The sequence below is a fragment of the Mus caroli genome, chromosome 4 (assembly GCF_900094665.2).
Source record: "Mus caroli chromosome 4, CAROLI_EIJ_v1.1, whole genome shotgun sequence".
NCBI lineage: Eukaryota > Metazoa > Chordata > Mammalia > Rodentia > Muridae > Mus > Mus caroli.
The window spans coordinates 117,002,205-117,018,003 of record NC_034573.1 but is presented as its reverse complement, the minus strand read 5'-3'; the positions used below and the strand labels follow the sequence as shown (position 1 = coordinate 117,018,003).

At 50.4% G+C, this 15,799-nt stretch overlaps 1 protein-coding gene across 6 annotated transcripts in view; it reads right to left on the bottom strand.

The window, feature by feature from the left end:
• Nucleotides 1–4,079: 4,079 nt before the first annotated feature.
• The window catches only part of Dlgap3 (DLG associated protein 3), a 68,439-nt gene continuing 56,719 nt past the window's right edge, over nucleotides 4,080–15,799 (bottom strand). For 3 of the 6 annotated variants that reach the window (XM_029476795.1, XM_029476793.1, XM_029476794.1), the window contains exons 9-12: nucleotides 7,092–7,576; nucleotides 6,064–6,155; nucleotides 5,574–5,717; nucleotides 4,085–4,952 (exon numbers count right to left, since the gene is read on the bottom strand). In XM_029476795.1, the coding sequence (XP_029332655.1) occupies nucleotides 4,734–4,952; nucleotides 5,574–5,717; nucleotides 6,064–6,155; nucleotides 7,092–7,576 (940 nt within the window). In that variant the 3' untranslated portion in view covers nucleotides 4,085–4,733. Of the gene's footprint in view, nucleotides 4,953–5,573; nucleotides 5,718–6,063; nucleotides 6,156–7,091; nucleotides 7,577–15,799 lie in introns of all 6 variants that reach the window. The other 3 variants (XM_021160075.2, XM_021160076.1, XM_029476796.1) reach the window with 2 other exon arrangements.

Genomic DNA, 15,799 nt, shown 5'->3' with positions numbered 1-15,799 from the left:
GCTGTCGGTCACCCCTCAGCTCCTCCTCTTCCTCTTGCTTTCCAGCATGGGGGGAATTCAGGAAGAAGGCCTTCACCACCAGGTGCAGGTCGGTGTGTTGTTCATTCTAAGGACAGGTGAGTCTCATACAATCCACACTGGCCTTGAACATCTGATCCTCAGGCCTCCAGCTGGGATGACAGGTGTGTGTTGGCAGCTTTTTGTGTTTGTTGGGTTTTTTTTTTTTTACAAGATAGTCATTTTCTTTGTTGTTTTAAATGTTATTTAAAATTATGAGTGTTTCGCCTACATGTATGTCTGTGCACCACATGCATCCCTGGTGCCCAGGGAGGTAAGAAGAGGTCATTGGATCCCCTGGACCTGGAGTTACAGACAGTTATGAGCCATCATGTAGGTGCTGGGAATAGCCAGTGCTGTTAACAGATGAGCCATCTCTTCAGACCCCTTTTGAGTCAGTCTTGCTGTGTGGCCTACACTGGCCTTGAACTAGTTGCAAACTTCTTGCCTCGGCCTCCAAAGTGCTGGAATTACAACCAGGCCTCACAACTAGTTGTTATTATTGTTGTCGTTTTATTGGTGGTTAGTGCTTTTTTGAAGATTTATTATTTTGTGTGTATGAGTATTTTGCCTACATGGCTGTATGTGCATCACGTGCATGCCTGGTCCCCAGGGAGGCCAGAGAAGGCAACAGAGCCCCTGGAGTAGGATTTACAGACAGCATGAGCTGCCATGTGGGTGCTGGGAATCCAATCTCAGTCCTCTGCAAGAACAAGTGGCCTGAACCACTGAACCAACTCACTAGCACTACCAGTTCTTTACTGTGGAGATGGGATCTTGATATGTTAGCTAGGCTGCCTCTGAAAGAGGCTCAAATGCTCCCCCTGTCCAGACTCCAAGTAGGCAGGGTTATAATAGGTACACACTATTGTGCCCTGCTACATGCATTTGGTTTGGTTTTATTTATTTATTTATTTATTTATATTTTTGCTCTTGTTGTTTTGCTTTGTTTAAGACAGTGTCACTGGAGGGGGGCTGTGGTGATGCATGCCTTTAATCCCAGCACTTGGGAAGCAGAGGCAGGCAGATTTCTGAGTTCAAGGCCAGCCTGGTCTACAAAGTGAGTTCCAGGACAGCCAGGACTACACAGAGAAACCCTGTCTCGAAAAACAAAAACAAAAGACAGTCTCACTGAGCAAGGTGTCTTACATGCCTTTAATCCTACCACTTCGGAGGCAGGGGTGGGTAGAATCAATGTGAGTTTAAGGCTAGCCTGCTCTACATAGTGAAACCCTGTCTTTAAGAAAGAATTTCATATATACCAGAATAGCTTCAAATTCACTATGTAACTACAAAGGACCTCAAACTTCTGATCCTCCTGCCTCCACTTCCCACATGCTGGGATTACAGACATGTGACATCACACCCAGCATCTGCCATCTAGAAATAAGACCTCCCAGCTCCAGAACTCTGTTCATTATGAAGGACCTGGAATCAGCGTTCTGTTATAGCTGTATATGGCACGAGCTCAGCTCCTCTGAGAACAGGTCCCTCTTCAAGCTACAGCTTTCTGCTCCTGTGCCTCCCTTCTGCTAGGTCACAAGATCAATACCACAAGATCACCCCAGATTCTCAATCCCTGAGGACATTTTATTTTGATAGTTTTGAGACAAAAATCTCTCTATGTAGCTCTGTCTGTCCTGGAGCTTGCTAAGTAGACCAGGCTAGCCTCAAACTCAGAGACCTCTTGCTTCTTCCTCCCAAGTGCTGGGACTAAGGTGTGTGCCACTCTGCCTGGCTCCTGGGGACATTGTAAGCATATGCTCAGAGCAGGACGACCAGCCCTACTGGCACTGGCATGCTTGAGCCTACTTACATCACTGCATGATTTCAGGAAACCTAGCCCTGTTTCTGAGCAGGGACACAGATCCCTCTGGACACTGGAATGTGGCCTGAGTATGATGCAAACTGAGTCTCCCTAGCTTCAGGATTAGGAATAAGGAGTTTAAGCTCTCCAAGTTTGTCTCCTCATCGGAAAGTCACAAAACCTGCTACACAGAATTGTTCTGATCACTCAAAACTTACACTTTTCAGGACTTAAAAAAACGAACAAACAAAAAGCAGTCTCAAGAGGAGTAGTGTTACCCAGGCCCTTCTGGAAACCCAGTAGACAGTGGGGCTGGAAAGATGGCTCAGTGGTTAAGAGCACTGACTACTCTTACAGAGGTCCTGAGTTCAAATCCCAGCAACCACATGGTGGCTCACAATCATCTATAATGGGATCTGATGTCTCTCTTCTGGAGTGTCTGAAGACAGCTACAATGTAGTCGTGTAAATAAAATAAATAAATCTTTTTTTTTTTTTTTAAAGAAGATAGACAACTTCCAGTCCAAATGTTCCCACACTTGGTTGGGTGTCAGAATCACCTGCAGTGTTGTTTAAAGCCCATTGGAGGGGGCTGGAGAGATGGCTCAGCAGTTAAGAGCATGGGCCTCTCTTCCAGAAGCTCCAGGTTCAATCCCCAGCACCCACCTGGCAGCTCACAACAGTAGCCACATGCAGCTCCAACCGTCCAAAGTCCTCTTCCAGAGGACCTAAGCTTTCTTCTGAATTCCGAGGTAACACATGTCACACAGAGACATGTATACAGGCAAACATCCATGCACATAAAATTAAAATGTAAAGGGAGGCATGCCTTTAATCTCAGGACTCAGGAGTCAGAGACAGGAGGGTCTCTATCATTTTGAGGTCAGAGTGGTCTACAGAGCAAGTTCCAGGACAGTCATGGCTACACAAACCCTATCTCAAAAAAACAAAAACAAAAACAGAAACTAAGAGCTGGGTAAAGTGGGTAAGGTTAGTAGGTAAAGTGATTACAAAAATTCGGACCCAAATGTGGAGCCCCAGAAGCCACACATTAAAAGCATGGCACGGAAATGGATGCCTGTAATCTCTGTACTGAGGAGGCAAAGATAGAAAGACGCCTGGGGGTTGGTGGCAGCTATTAGAGCAGAAAAGACAAACTGTAAACCTGAACCTCAAAAACCAAGCTGGAGAATGATCAAAGACACACACTATCAACCGCTGGCGTGCGCGCGCGCGTGTGCACACACACACACACACACACACACACACACACACACACACACAATTTTAATAAGATACCTCCGTGGTGCCTGCCAGAGACTAACATTTGCTGAACAAATAAGTAAGAATTGGCTGGTCCAGTGTGGCCCCAAACATCAGCCAATACCAAGGCTGTTCTCTCTTGCCTCAGGGTAAGACATCAACCGGAAGGGACTATAAAAAGGGCTTTTGGGGGGTAGGGGGCTGTTGTCAAACTCCTTCTAAATTGCCAACATCACAGATCTAAAAAAACGTCATGAATTGGCCTCGGACCTGACTGGGCCCACTACTTCTAGCTTTGTGACTCTGGAGAGCCCACTTAAGCCTCCTTGAGCTTCAGCCCTTTCTCTCTGAGGCACCGGTCCCTTGGCAGACCCTCAGGAGGCATTCAAAAACCTAGTAGTGCCTCCTTTAAGTTTCTCAGTGAAGCTGTGTCCTTTATAACTCCTGCGAAGTGTCCACCCACAGGAAGCATCAGAGAAAATGGCAGTGCGAATCTGGAGTTTGCAGCTGCTGACTGGATTAGGCTGGAGCAAGGAAGAGCACTTGCCTGTCCTCTGTGGAAAGCGAATGCGCATTCGGTGATTTCTAACAATAACCAGGGCCCCACCCACCCTCCCACCCCACCTATGCTCATTTGTACACGTGCTGTGGGCCGAGCACTGAACGTGGGACAAGGCTGGGAGGCAAAGGGACCTGGTTTGAATGAGGGGCGAATGGGTCCCTTCCCTCTCCTTTACACACCAGCAGGACCCCTCTCAGAAGGCACAAGTCCTTATTGGGATGACCGGGATCCCCTTTCTCCCAGCTAACTCTTCTCCCAAAGGGCTCAGACAACCCCTGAGGTCCCGAACCAAGAATGCTCAAGCTCCTGGCCCTTTTTCTTCTTTTCCCACACCCCCCATCTTATCAGACACCCCCTCTCCCCCAGGTGGCCTCTTCTGGAGAGAGTTGGCTCCGGTGCAGTTCTGCGGTTTTATTTTTCCTGGGATACTCAAAGGGATGTGGGAACAGCCACAGGTGTGGTGAGGGAAAGCCCCTGTCTCCCCTCCCCAGATGTGGGAAAGGGGAGAGGCCCAGGCGCCCTGGTCCTGGATTGGTCCAGCCACTGTGGTCCCTGGGCCCTGTGGGCAGAGGGCTGAGGGTGGAGCCCTGGGAAGGTGGGGCGGGCTCCTAGGCGGGGTTCGGGATTCTTCATAAAAAGCCACGAAGCTTGATCCCCACGAAGCCCAGCCCCGCGGGGTGTGGGGGGGACGCAGAGCCCAGATGGGGGACCCGGCCCGGCCTGGCCCGTGGAGGGGTAAAATAATGGCAGAGATGGTGCCCATGGGGGGAAAAAGGTGAGGGGGTCAAAGCGTCGGACCAGGAAGATGGGAGTTCCAAGTGAGGGGCGCAGGGCGGAGAGGCACGACCCCCAGCCTAGCCCGGGCGCCTTTGCGTGGGATCAGGAAGGTAAAAAACCCACGAAAGCGCGGCGGGCAGGAGCCGGGGCGTGCGGTGCCGGCAGGGCGGGCGCACGGAGCTGCCCGCGTTCACAGTGACCTCGACGCTGGGTGTACAGTACGGGTAGAAAACCGCGGGCCCGGGTCGGACTGGGCGGCCCGGGCGGGTCACAGCCTGGTCTGGGCCTCGGGGATGTAGATCTCGATGCTGTCCGCGCTCTCGGTAGCCGAACTGTGGCGGAACGAGGCGGCGCGCTTGGCCGCCAGGAGCCGCTTGCGCGCTTCCTGCCGCTGCCGGTCCACCGAGTCCAGGGAGCGCTCCTTCACCGGCACGCCCCGCCCCCGCGAGGGCTTCTTTGGTATCGGCGGAGGGACCTTCTTCTCCTCCTGTCGGGAGAGCGCAGAGCTGAGCCGAGCCGCGGGGACCACCGCAGCATCCCTACTTGCGCCCCGTCCCCCACCCCCACCCCGTGCAAGTTCCCCAAGGGATGGAATTCGTGAGTCTCCCAATGGGACAGCGCCTAGAATTGGCCACATTGCTGGGGAGCGGAGGCTTGCAGGCGCACAAGGTCAAAGCTGGTCAAAGCCCCTGTACCGGTCTCCAAAGAATAACGGGCTCGAGCGCCCCCTGGTGAAGCCGTTTTCAGCTAGCACCTACATGCCGGCTGAGGGGTTGTGGGGAGCATTGTCAAGGGCTCCAGGGGCTGGCCCAGTCTCACCTGCGACACTCATCTCAGACATAAGTCTAGCCAGTAGAAGGCTGAACATCGCCTAGAAAATCTAGCTCTACTCCCCACATTGCAGCTGGCCAGAGGTGGCCAGTGTGCAGCAGTGTGAACAGCTGGATCAAGCACAGGGCAATGGCCAAGGAGTATGGCTGTTTTATCTAAAGCTGTTCCTGCTGCCCGTGCGTCTGTTACCCTGTGACTTCTCCACACCCACACACCCCTTTCTGAGAAGGACATTACAGAGTGTGGCTTCCTGGTCTGACGGGCCCCACAAGCACACCTTCGGCTCCAGGAGTTTCCAGCTGTTGGCCTTGAGTTGTTGTAGCTCCAGGAACTTGAGGGTCACATCCTCAATGGAGAGCTGCAGGAGGTCCCAGAAACCGGCCAGGTCCTGGAAGGTGGGCACAGGGAACGCAGTGGGGTCCTGCCGTGGTGGGACACACAGGGGGGAGGGCAGCCAGTCAGGGAGGTCTGACCCCAGGCAGGCTCAGGGAACGCTATACTCAGTCTCACTGTTAGGAAGCTCAGTCTAAGGGAAATGGGTTGAGGAATGGGCAACAGGGACGAGGAAAGCCCGGGTCTCTCCAGCCTGGGCACAACTGGCCCAACCTCGAGGCTCTGTACTCCAACAAGTCACATCTGACTTTTTTGGGGTTCTTTGGGCCACACATAAGCCACCCTTCCAAGTCCACAGACCTGGTCCTATCTCTCAGTCACGCTGGGTCACCTGTCAGATCCACACACCTCACTCTCCCCTCACAGACACTCACCAAGCTTTGCTGACACAGCCTGAAGAACTGCTGGACCTTCTGAGACAGGAGAAGTTGCGTACTGCCCACGGCACTGCGAATCTTCTCTAAGACTAAAGAACAGAAGGAGGCTCAAGGGGCTGGGGGCGGGGGTGAGATCTCTCTTTCCTAACTCCCCAGGAAGTTGAGATGCTCACTTCCTGACTGGTATACTGGCTCATCTCCTCCAGCCCCGTTCCTATCCTATCCTCGACAACAGCTCCTCTCCAGCCACCCCAAGAACTTTCATCCCCAGTGAAGCTCCTTCCATTACACAGCCTGCATTTACCAAGTGCGGCTCCTTCTGTAGGAGGAAGGCCTCCCACCTGTGTTCCCCGTCTAGCCCTCCAGCCCTGGCCAGAACATCAGCTCGATGGTCAGTCACTGACCGTATTCTGTCACTAATCAGTGCATGCCTCCTTGGTTTGTTAAAAATTTTGATTCATCTCTGGTTAGGGATTCTGTGGGAAGCCTATGGCTCCCTTCAGAGTGGACTCATAGGGAAGGGGTATACCGTTTGTGACAGGGCTATCTTCTATGCCAACCCTCCCATTTCTTCCTCAGACTCATTCTTGCTTGAACTGCCTCCTCTGAATTCCTCACTCGCTGAGGAATCCCAGCATCCCGCTGGGAGAGCCCCATCTTAACAGCTCAAATCAGAATGTCTGTCGTGTGGTCCCTGCCTCACTGTCAAGCTTAGACTGGATTGCTACACTTGTTCAGATCTGAACAGATTGTTCCCCATGGAGTTAGTGACTTAGACTGGTAGCTGCCTACTAGAAAATCTAGCCTTTGGCCTGGTCATGATCCTAAGTCCTAGCCTTGGCCTCTAAAGATGTCCTGTTCCCAGTAAGAACTTCAAGTCCTGGCACTGAAGGACCAAGCATGAAGGGAGGGACCTGCTGGTGCATTGCAGCCAGGGCCACCATCATGATACCCCGCACCCGCCCACGCACTCCAGCACAGGATGCCAGCACCCCTCTCCCCTCTGTGGATGGTAGCGGACTCACTCTCCTCGGGCAGCTCATAGTCCTCCGCCTCACGCTCCATCTGCTGGCACCAGTGTTCCAGTTTCTCCACCTCTGCCCGCAGCATCTTGATGAACCACTCGCCATCCCGTGGGCAGGGGGACGTGCGGCCTGAGTCGGGGAGGCTACGTGAACCCCGTTCCATCCAGGAATCACGGCGGCCGGACCCGGGACCGGGGGCTGGGACAGGGGTAGGGCCAGGCGACCCATCGGTGGCCGGCGGCTCATACGGCAGTGGGTAGCCCTCGCGGTAGGCCCACTGGCCCTGCGTGTGGACCGTGCGGAAGACTGAGTAGGTGGGGGCCCGAGGGCCGGGCTGGGGCTCAGAGGCGTGCCTCTGGAAGGAGCGTCCGAACTGCAGGGCTTTGTCTTCTGTGGCCACAGTGGCCAGGCCAGCCAGGCCCTCCAGCTCCAGGTCTGCCTGCACACCGGCTGTCACGCTGTTGGAGCGCTTGAACCTCGCCCGCCTGTGGAGGGAGATGCCTGTCGTTTCTGCTCCTGCTCCAGTCACCCCCAGGTCACCACCCTCAACCCAAACTCCAAGCCCTCTCCCCCCCAAAAATGGAAGGAAGGCTATTGTGATGAGGAACCTACAAATCAGTGGCCATCAATCCATACACACGATATCAATTAAATCCTTGGAGCTGGTAGGTACCCACTATACCTACTTTTTGCACTGACACTAAACAGCCAGTAGCAGTCAAAATATTTAACTGCCTGTACCTATGACCAGAAGAGATGCTGGAATACTCCAAGCAGAGCAGACACTGACCTACAGATGCCAGCTTTGGGGCCCTGGTGTTGGTAGCTTTTGATCAAGCCATTCAGAAACATTTTGTTATTTCTTTTGTTTGGAATTTTGCTGTTTTGAGACAAGGTCTCCCTGTGTTCCCCCAGGTTGACCTGGAACTCACAATGGATCCCACACAGTGATCCTCCGGCCTCAACCTCCCGAGTACTGGTATTACAAGTGCTGACTCACCACACCCAGCTTACAATAGAGTATTCTAGAAACACTGTCTAGGCTGGTTTGCCCTGGCTGTATGGTGTTTCCTGGACCTGCAGAATAATGAGTACATGGAACTCAAAGAGGGTCCCAGGCCACCCAGCTTCAGAGTGGCAGAGCCAGGATGTGGCCCAGGGCTGCACCAGCTCCAGGAAGCCGCCTGGGAGCAGCTTGGAACGGTGGGGGTGTACAGCGCTGAAGGAGACTTCACCCCTGGGGACCCCAATGGCTCAGTCCAGAGCCTGGCCAGACAGTCTGCCAGAAGCAGTGGAGCTGAATTAAGTTGTTGGCAGGAATGGCACAGGGGCCTGAACGTTTCTTGTCTTTAAGTTAATTATATGCAAATTCTATGCAAAACAGAAAGTCAATTGGCCTTGTTCATTTTTACCCACTCTGAGTTCAGAGTAGGGGCTCTTTTTCTGCAATGAAGTCAATGAGCCCCTGTGAAACAGAAGGTGGGGGCCAGACAAGACTTTAAGGAGTGGGAGTTAGGTCGGGGGGTGGGGAGGGCAAAGGGGAACAGAAGTTGAAATAGTCTGGGAATTAGAGAACCTCAAAGAAAAGGTCCATGGGTCTTTGTCTACCTCCACCTCTTCATGGTCAAAAGAGACCAGGGTCCTATGGGACATCTCCAGGGGCCTGTCCAGTTTCCCAGGAGACTCTCCCAGCCTCCCCCCAACCCCTACAACTTCAACCTTCCTCCTGTGGCCCAGGCCTTCTCTCCAAGCCTGCCTGCCTGCTTCCTTCCAGCTGGCAGGCTGCCTGCTGGGAGCCTGTTGCCATAGAAACCAGACCCAGAAGGATGCTGCAGGACTCAGGAAAGAGAGATGCGCGCTCACTCGTGTGCAGTCTCCAACGAGCCCTATGTCCCCACCCCCACCCAGAGAGAGGGAAAAAAACCCATATTTTCGTTGCTTCCCATATGCCCTTCACCTTGGTATCTGCCCTGGGCACCGTTCATGTTCACTACTGGCCCAGCTACCTCCTATCAGATACCTCAGCATTCATTCAGGACATTGAAAGGGAAGGAGGTACTCGGGACCAGGGAGCACACCTGAGTTCTAAAGCTGTCTTTGTCACTGTGCCTTAGGGAAATTTTCCATGCAGGCCATCTAATATGTATGAAGTTGCATGTAAAATACAGTCAAATAGCCCCCAGTGGTGGTGTACACCTTTAACCCCAGCAACTCAGGAGGCAGAAGCAGGCAGATCTCTGTGAGTTCCAGGACAGCCAGGACTGTATAGTGAGACCCTATCTCAAAGAACAAATAGTCTGATTTTAAATGTACTATATATAAATATACATATGTAACAAATACCATATACACACATATAAAACCATAGGAATGTGGTTTAATGTCCCGTAGGAATAGGACAATCGCTGCCAATGTATTTCCTGTCTAAATAACTTGTGTATGTTAAAAACCTGGAGCTGAGCAATCCCTGCCCAGACCAGTATTCCTAAGGGTAAGTTCTTTTGGGTCATCCTCTTGCTCAAAACCGTTCCCCATGCCTCCCCACTACCAGCAGGGGAAAGCTCAAACTTGGTCTTAGCCCTGACCTGACTCTGGATGCACCACATCTTCAGCCTCCTCTCTGCTCTCCCCTAAATAGATTACATCCTGACCACCAACTTCTCTGAGTACACTGTTCCCCTGCCTGAGATGGCCTTTTTCATTCTGGCTTCCTGACATTCTCTGTTCAAGCCCCTAACTGCCCTCAAGATCACTTGTCAGTTCTGCAGCCCCTCAGCAGTCTTCCTGCGTTTAAAACAACCCCACTATTTTGATTAATTAGTCTCTCTTTCTGGTGGCAGCCAGGCATGTCAAACTATACTCTCAGGACGCACCTTGGTTCCCTAGGAATACTTGTGCTTTTGAACTCCAGTTGGTCCTCTAGTTCCTTCTAAGCGCCAGCATTTGCCAACACTGGGGGTCACGATATGTTTTCCCAACAACTACATTTCTGAAGAGGTACCATCCCAACGTGTTTCCCTGCTGTAAGTTTTGTTTGGATGATCGTTTGGTTTCGTTTGGTTTTGCTTTTTAAGATTTATTTATTTTATATATATGTATATATATATATATATATATATATATATATATATATATATATATATATATATATATATATATATATATATATATATATATAAGTACACTGTAGCTGTCTTCAGACACACCAGAAGAGGGCATCAGAACCCATTACAGATAGTTGTGAGCCACCATGTGGTTGCTGGAAACTGAACTCAAGGCCTCTGGAAGAGCAGTCAGTGCTCTTAACCACTGAGCCATCTCTCCAGCCCTGGTTTGGGTTTTTGTTTTTGTTGTTGTTTGTTTTTTTTGTTTTGGGGTTTTTTTTGTTTGTTTTTTTGAGACAAGGTTTCTCTGTGTAGCTCTGACTGTCCTGGAATTCACTCTGTAGACCAGACTGGCCTCAGAGATCCACCTGCTTCTGCCTCCCGAGTGCTGGGATTAAAGGTGTGCGCCACCACTGGCTGGCTCCTGCTATAAGACTTTTGAGTCCTAAACAACCCCATAGGCTCTTGTGTACAAACAATTGGTCCCCAACTGTGGACAATGTTTGGGAGGTGGTGGAAGCTCTGAGACTTGGGACATAAGTGGCAGAAATGGGCCACTGCACGGTGGCCTTGAGGACTATCTGTTCTATTTCTGATACAGGCCTGGGCTCTCCGCTCCCTGATCTGCAATAAAGGAACAAGCCACAGACTCCTGTCATCATGCCTGTCCTCAGTGACAGCCTGCACTCTCTGAAACTCCAACCCAAAGTAAAGTTTTCCTCCTTGAAGTTGCCTCTGGAAGGTCATTTCCCATTAAACACACTGTGCTCTTGGGCTCCACTGGTCTGACGCCTTCATCTGACCTCTGGGAAGTCCTGAAAGGATTCCACTCATCGGACTCCACACTATCTAGGACAGAAACACCAAATACACTAGCCCCCCTCCTCAGGAAACCATCTCAACCCATATACCCCAAGGTAGGCTGAGGGAGCTGAGAAGCTACTGTGCTCAGTGAAGCATGGCCCTCAGATATCATCCCCAGCTAAAAGTGCACAGGACAGGCAGGAGCCAGCCATCCTTGAGAACTAGGCATTAGTGTGGGACCGGATCATAATAAGAGAACATTGCATCTAAAACCCCAAAGACACCTGGACACTTCACAGGTAGGTGAACACAGTACAATACATAGCAAGAATGACCCAGAGAGGATGGGGAGGGAGCGGAGTCAGGAGAAACTGAGATGGCTCAGTAGGTGAAAGTGCTTGCTGCCAAGCCATAGAACCTGAGTTCAAGCCCCCAGGTCCCACAGAGTGTAAGAAGAGAATCAACTCCTTCAAGTCGTCCTCTGGCATTCTGTGGTACATAGGTTCACGTGCATGTGCATATGTGTGTGCATACCTACATATAGATAAATGTAATTTCAGGAAAAACAAAACAAAACAACAACAACAAAAACCCCACTAAGCCAGGAGGAGTATGTAAAGGCAGACAGGGGGGAGGAAGGCCTCCCGAAGCATCCAGCAAGGGTAGCAGCTGATCGGAAACGAAGGTGAGCCAAGGCTCTGCTGGCCACAGCCAGAGCAGGTTCAGTGGGATGTGGGAGCCAGTGTGGGCTGCATCGGCTGCCAGGAGGTAGGGGAAACTAATTATAAAACAAGCTCATCGAAGATTGTCTCTGAGAAACTGGCTGGAGTAAGAGGGATGTCCATCGAAGGAGGAGAGCTTGCTTTGTGGGGCTCTCTGTAGACATCCTGGAGGGAAGGGGTTTGAAACCTGGGGGAGATCAGAGATAACGGTGCCCAACAAGGTTTGTCTCCCCCTTCATCTTATGTGCATCGGTGTTTTGCCTGCATGTAGGTCTATGTGGGGATATTGGAACCCCTGGAGTTACAGACAGTTTTGAGCTTCCACATGGGTGCTGGGAATTGAACCTGGGTCCTCTGGAAGAACAGCCAGTGCTCTTAACCACTGAGCCACCTCTCCAGCCCCAAGAGGTCCCTTTCTTAATCCCTGATAAGTAGACTACCTTCCATGGCAAAGGGGACTTTGTGGACTTGCCCAGGTTCAGGCTCCTGAGATGAGATGAGTATCTTAGATTATCCGGATTTGATGATAAGAGTCAACTGTCTGGGTTTGAGACTCACTCAGGACGCATACCCCTGGGCACGCCAGTGAGGCCACTTTTAGAGGTGTTTCACTGAGGGAGGATGGAGCCACCCTAAGCAAACTGAAAGCTGGTTAGGCATCTTGTTATTTTGGGCATTCGTCTCTTGGCTTCCTGACTGTGGATGCAGTGTGGCCAGCCGCCTCAGGCCCCTGCTGTCTGCCTTCCCTGCCTTAAAGGACCATGTCCCCTAATCACAGAGAAAGCTTCCTTCCTTGAGTTGCTTTAATAGATACATTATAACAGCAACGAGAGGAGAGAAATGTGCCAGATGGGTGCAGATTAATCACATGGGTCATCTTAAATATGAGAGGAAGGGCAGGAAGAAGATGGAGAAAGAAAACCGCAGGAAGGAGATAAATGGAGGTCTGGTATACAGCTCAGGGGAAGACTTCTTGCCTCACATGCACACATGTGAAGCTCGGGGTTCAGTCTCCAACATCACAAAAATAAAGAGGAGAATAAACAGTAAAAAGCATCAAAATGGCTTCTTTTTTGATCCTCTAGAAGGGACATTGTATTGCTAACACTTTGATGTTAGCCCAGGTAAATCTAGGAACAACTTCTGAGCCCCAGAAATGTAGGATATATAGATATAGTCATAGATAGATATTATAGGCATTGTAGATATAAGTTATATTATATATTACATTGCATTATATATATAATTTTATCATCACCTATCATAGCAGGGATGGGGAACAAACACAATGGATAAAGATAAATTGAATGACTCAGAGAAGAGAAACAGTCCAAGTTGGGGAGGATAACAATTAACATTTTCTGAGCACTTAGTATCTAAATTAATCAGTAGTTCAGTGGGAGAGAATTTGCAATCAGGCCAAACATCAGGGTGTCAGCACCATCCCTACTCACAGATGAGAAAAGCTACCCTTAACAGGCAAAGTGATTTCCTGAGATGGGACAGTGACCCAATCCATGCAGAGGCCACCTCAGGTCACTGCACCCCACCCCAGGCCACCCTATACTTAGGAAGAGAGCAGCAATCAGTTGCCTGACCATGGAGGCAGGGCTGATGGCTAAGAAGAGAGAAGAGGTACAAGCAAGGTAGGCGCTAGTGTGGATGTGGACACAAGTCCTGGAAGATGGCTGCGGTCATCACAATGAAGTGTGTGAGGAAGCTACCTGCTGGGCATTTGGGGGGGTCAGAAGAGGAAGGAGAGTGAGCTTTTGAGGCTGGGGGTGTCAGCTGGAGGGGTTAAATCTGGGTGCTCTAGAGCCAGACTGCCCGGCTCCAAAGCCAGCTGGATGGCTGGAGCCTGTCATCTTTTAAGTGAGATTGACAGCAGTAGCAGCTCTAGGGTGCTGGGAGATAATGGATGGGAAGAAGGGCCAGCACCTGGCCCGCCATTGTGCGAGCTATTGTGGAGATGCAGGGAAGTTTGTGGCTCTCGCTGCAGCGGAGAAAAGGAGCCTGCGGAACACAATAGCCCAGCGTAGCGCTGTGGGCCCCAGCTCGGGCATTGTAGTCATTAATTATTCTGATTGCTGTTGATCATTTCCATCTGTTCTCCCGCAGCACTCGGAACAAAACCTCCTTTATCCTCCCTGTCACATGGCACCCGAGTCCGTTATTTGCATATCCGTCTCTCTCACTAAATAGAGCAGTTCCTCAAACATCAATGTTGGCTGGGTGGCTGATGGGTTGGTTGGCTGCTAGGGTGTGGGGAGTACTAATTATCCCCAACATCTATTCTCCCTCTCTGCCTCAGTAACAGGATCCCATGATTTTAAGCTGGACAGGTGGCCACTTGGGAAAACAATTCATTTCCCAATCTCCCTCATCACTTACATGGTGCGGCAAAGTTCTAGCCCATGGGATGTAAGCAGAACTATTATGTCCAACTTCTAGAAAGTGTTCTTCGAAACAAAGTGTTGGGCTGGGCATGTAGTTCAGTGAGAGAGAACTTTGCCTAACGTGCACAAGGCCATAATAAGGAAAGTGTGGTTAAAAGTAGGGTAAAGGGCGGCAGGATCGCTCGGTGGGTAAAGGAACCTGCACCACGCCCAACCGTAGGAGTTCCGTCTCTGAGCCTCATGCAGTGGAAGGAGAGAACCAACTCACAAGCCGTCCTCTAACCTACACACACACACACACACACACACACACACACACACACAATGTGCGGGGGTAGGGGGGAGGTTATTATAACCTTTTTTGTTGTTGTTGCCTTCCTTCTCCTTAATGACTATAATGTAGACTCGATGACTAGACCTTAAGGGACTATTTTAGAACATGAGCTACCATGTGGAGAAAGGAACATGCCAGAAACAGCCTGGGCTCTGACCCTGTGGAACACCGACGAATCCTTTGGATACCTAAGCGAGCAACTTCCGCCTTATGGAAGTCGCTGTCTTTCATGCGATTTTCTATAATTCATGCCCAAACCTAATCCTAGAAATAGTACGATTTTTCAAGGACTTGAAATGCAGAACTTACATCCCCATTTGGGTTTGGACTTGATAGTCATGGCTGTGGTCTTCAGCAGCTGTAAGCACCAGGTAGGAACTGGCTTCTGCTGTCATTTTCCACTCATGTGGAACTGAAGCCTGGAAATCGTTATCATGGCTACTTCAGGGAGTTGTCCCTTCTGTGGCTCTCTGGGCAGAAATTGGATTACCCCAAGAGACATAGTATTCAGGGAACATTCAGTACCCACAAACTGGCAAGGGTTTTGCCAGGAGTGTTTGGCAGCAGGAAGTCGGGGGTGGGAGAGGAGTGGGCAGGAGAGGGGGAATGGGGACATGTCAGCGCACCAGTCTCTGGAGAAGTAGCTCGTCTCTGAGAGAGCAGCCAAGACTTCAAGGCAGGATGCAGCAAGACAGACTTAGACATCACAGGGTCAGTTAAGAACCTCTCTGGACAGTCATGAAGAAGAGTGAAATTGTGACATTTACAGGAGAGGGACATCATCATGTTAAGCCAAATAAATCAGACTCGCAAAATAGCCCTGGTCTTTTCAGATGCAGAATCTAGATTTGTGTGTGTGTGTGTGTGTGTGTGTGTGTGTGTGTGTGTGTGTGACACAGAGAGAGAGAGACAGACAGACACAGAGAGACAGAAGCAGAGAGAGACAGAGACAGAGAGACTGAGACAAGGGGGTAGAAGGGAAACTATGTAGGGGAGAGGCAGGGGAGGGATTTAAAGAAAGAAAGACAAGGGAATAAGAAAGAATAATTGACATAAAAGACAAATATCCCAAGCTGGGCAGCTATGGTGGCACACACCTTTAGTCCCAAGTACAGGTAGATGTAGGCAGATCTCTGTGAGTTTGAGGCCAGCCTATTCTACAAAGTGAATTCCAGGACAACTAGAGCTACAGAGAAACCCTGTCTCAGTGAACCAGAGAAAAAGAAAAAGATGAAATCCCACATTCTCTCATATATGGAACATGATTTAAATATATACATACACACATGGATACATATGACACAAAATCAGAATGGAGACAGTTTAGAAAAAGAAAAGGGACCAGGAT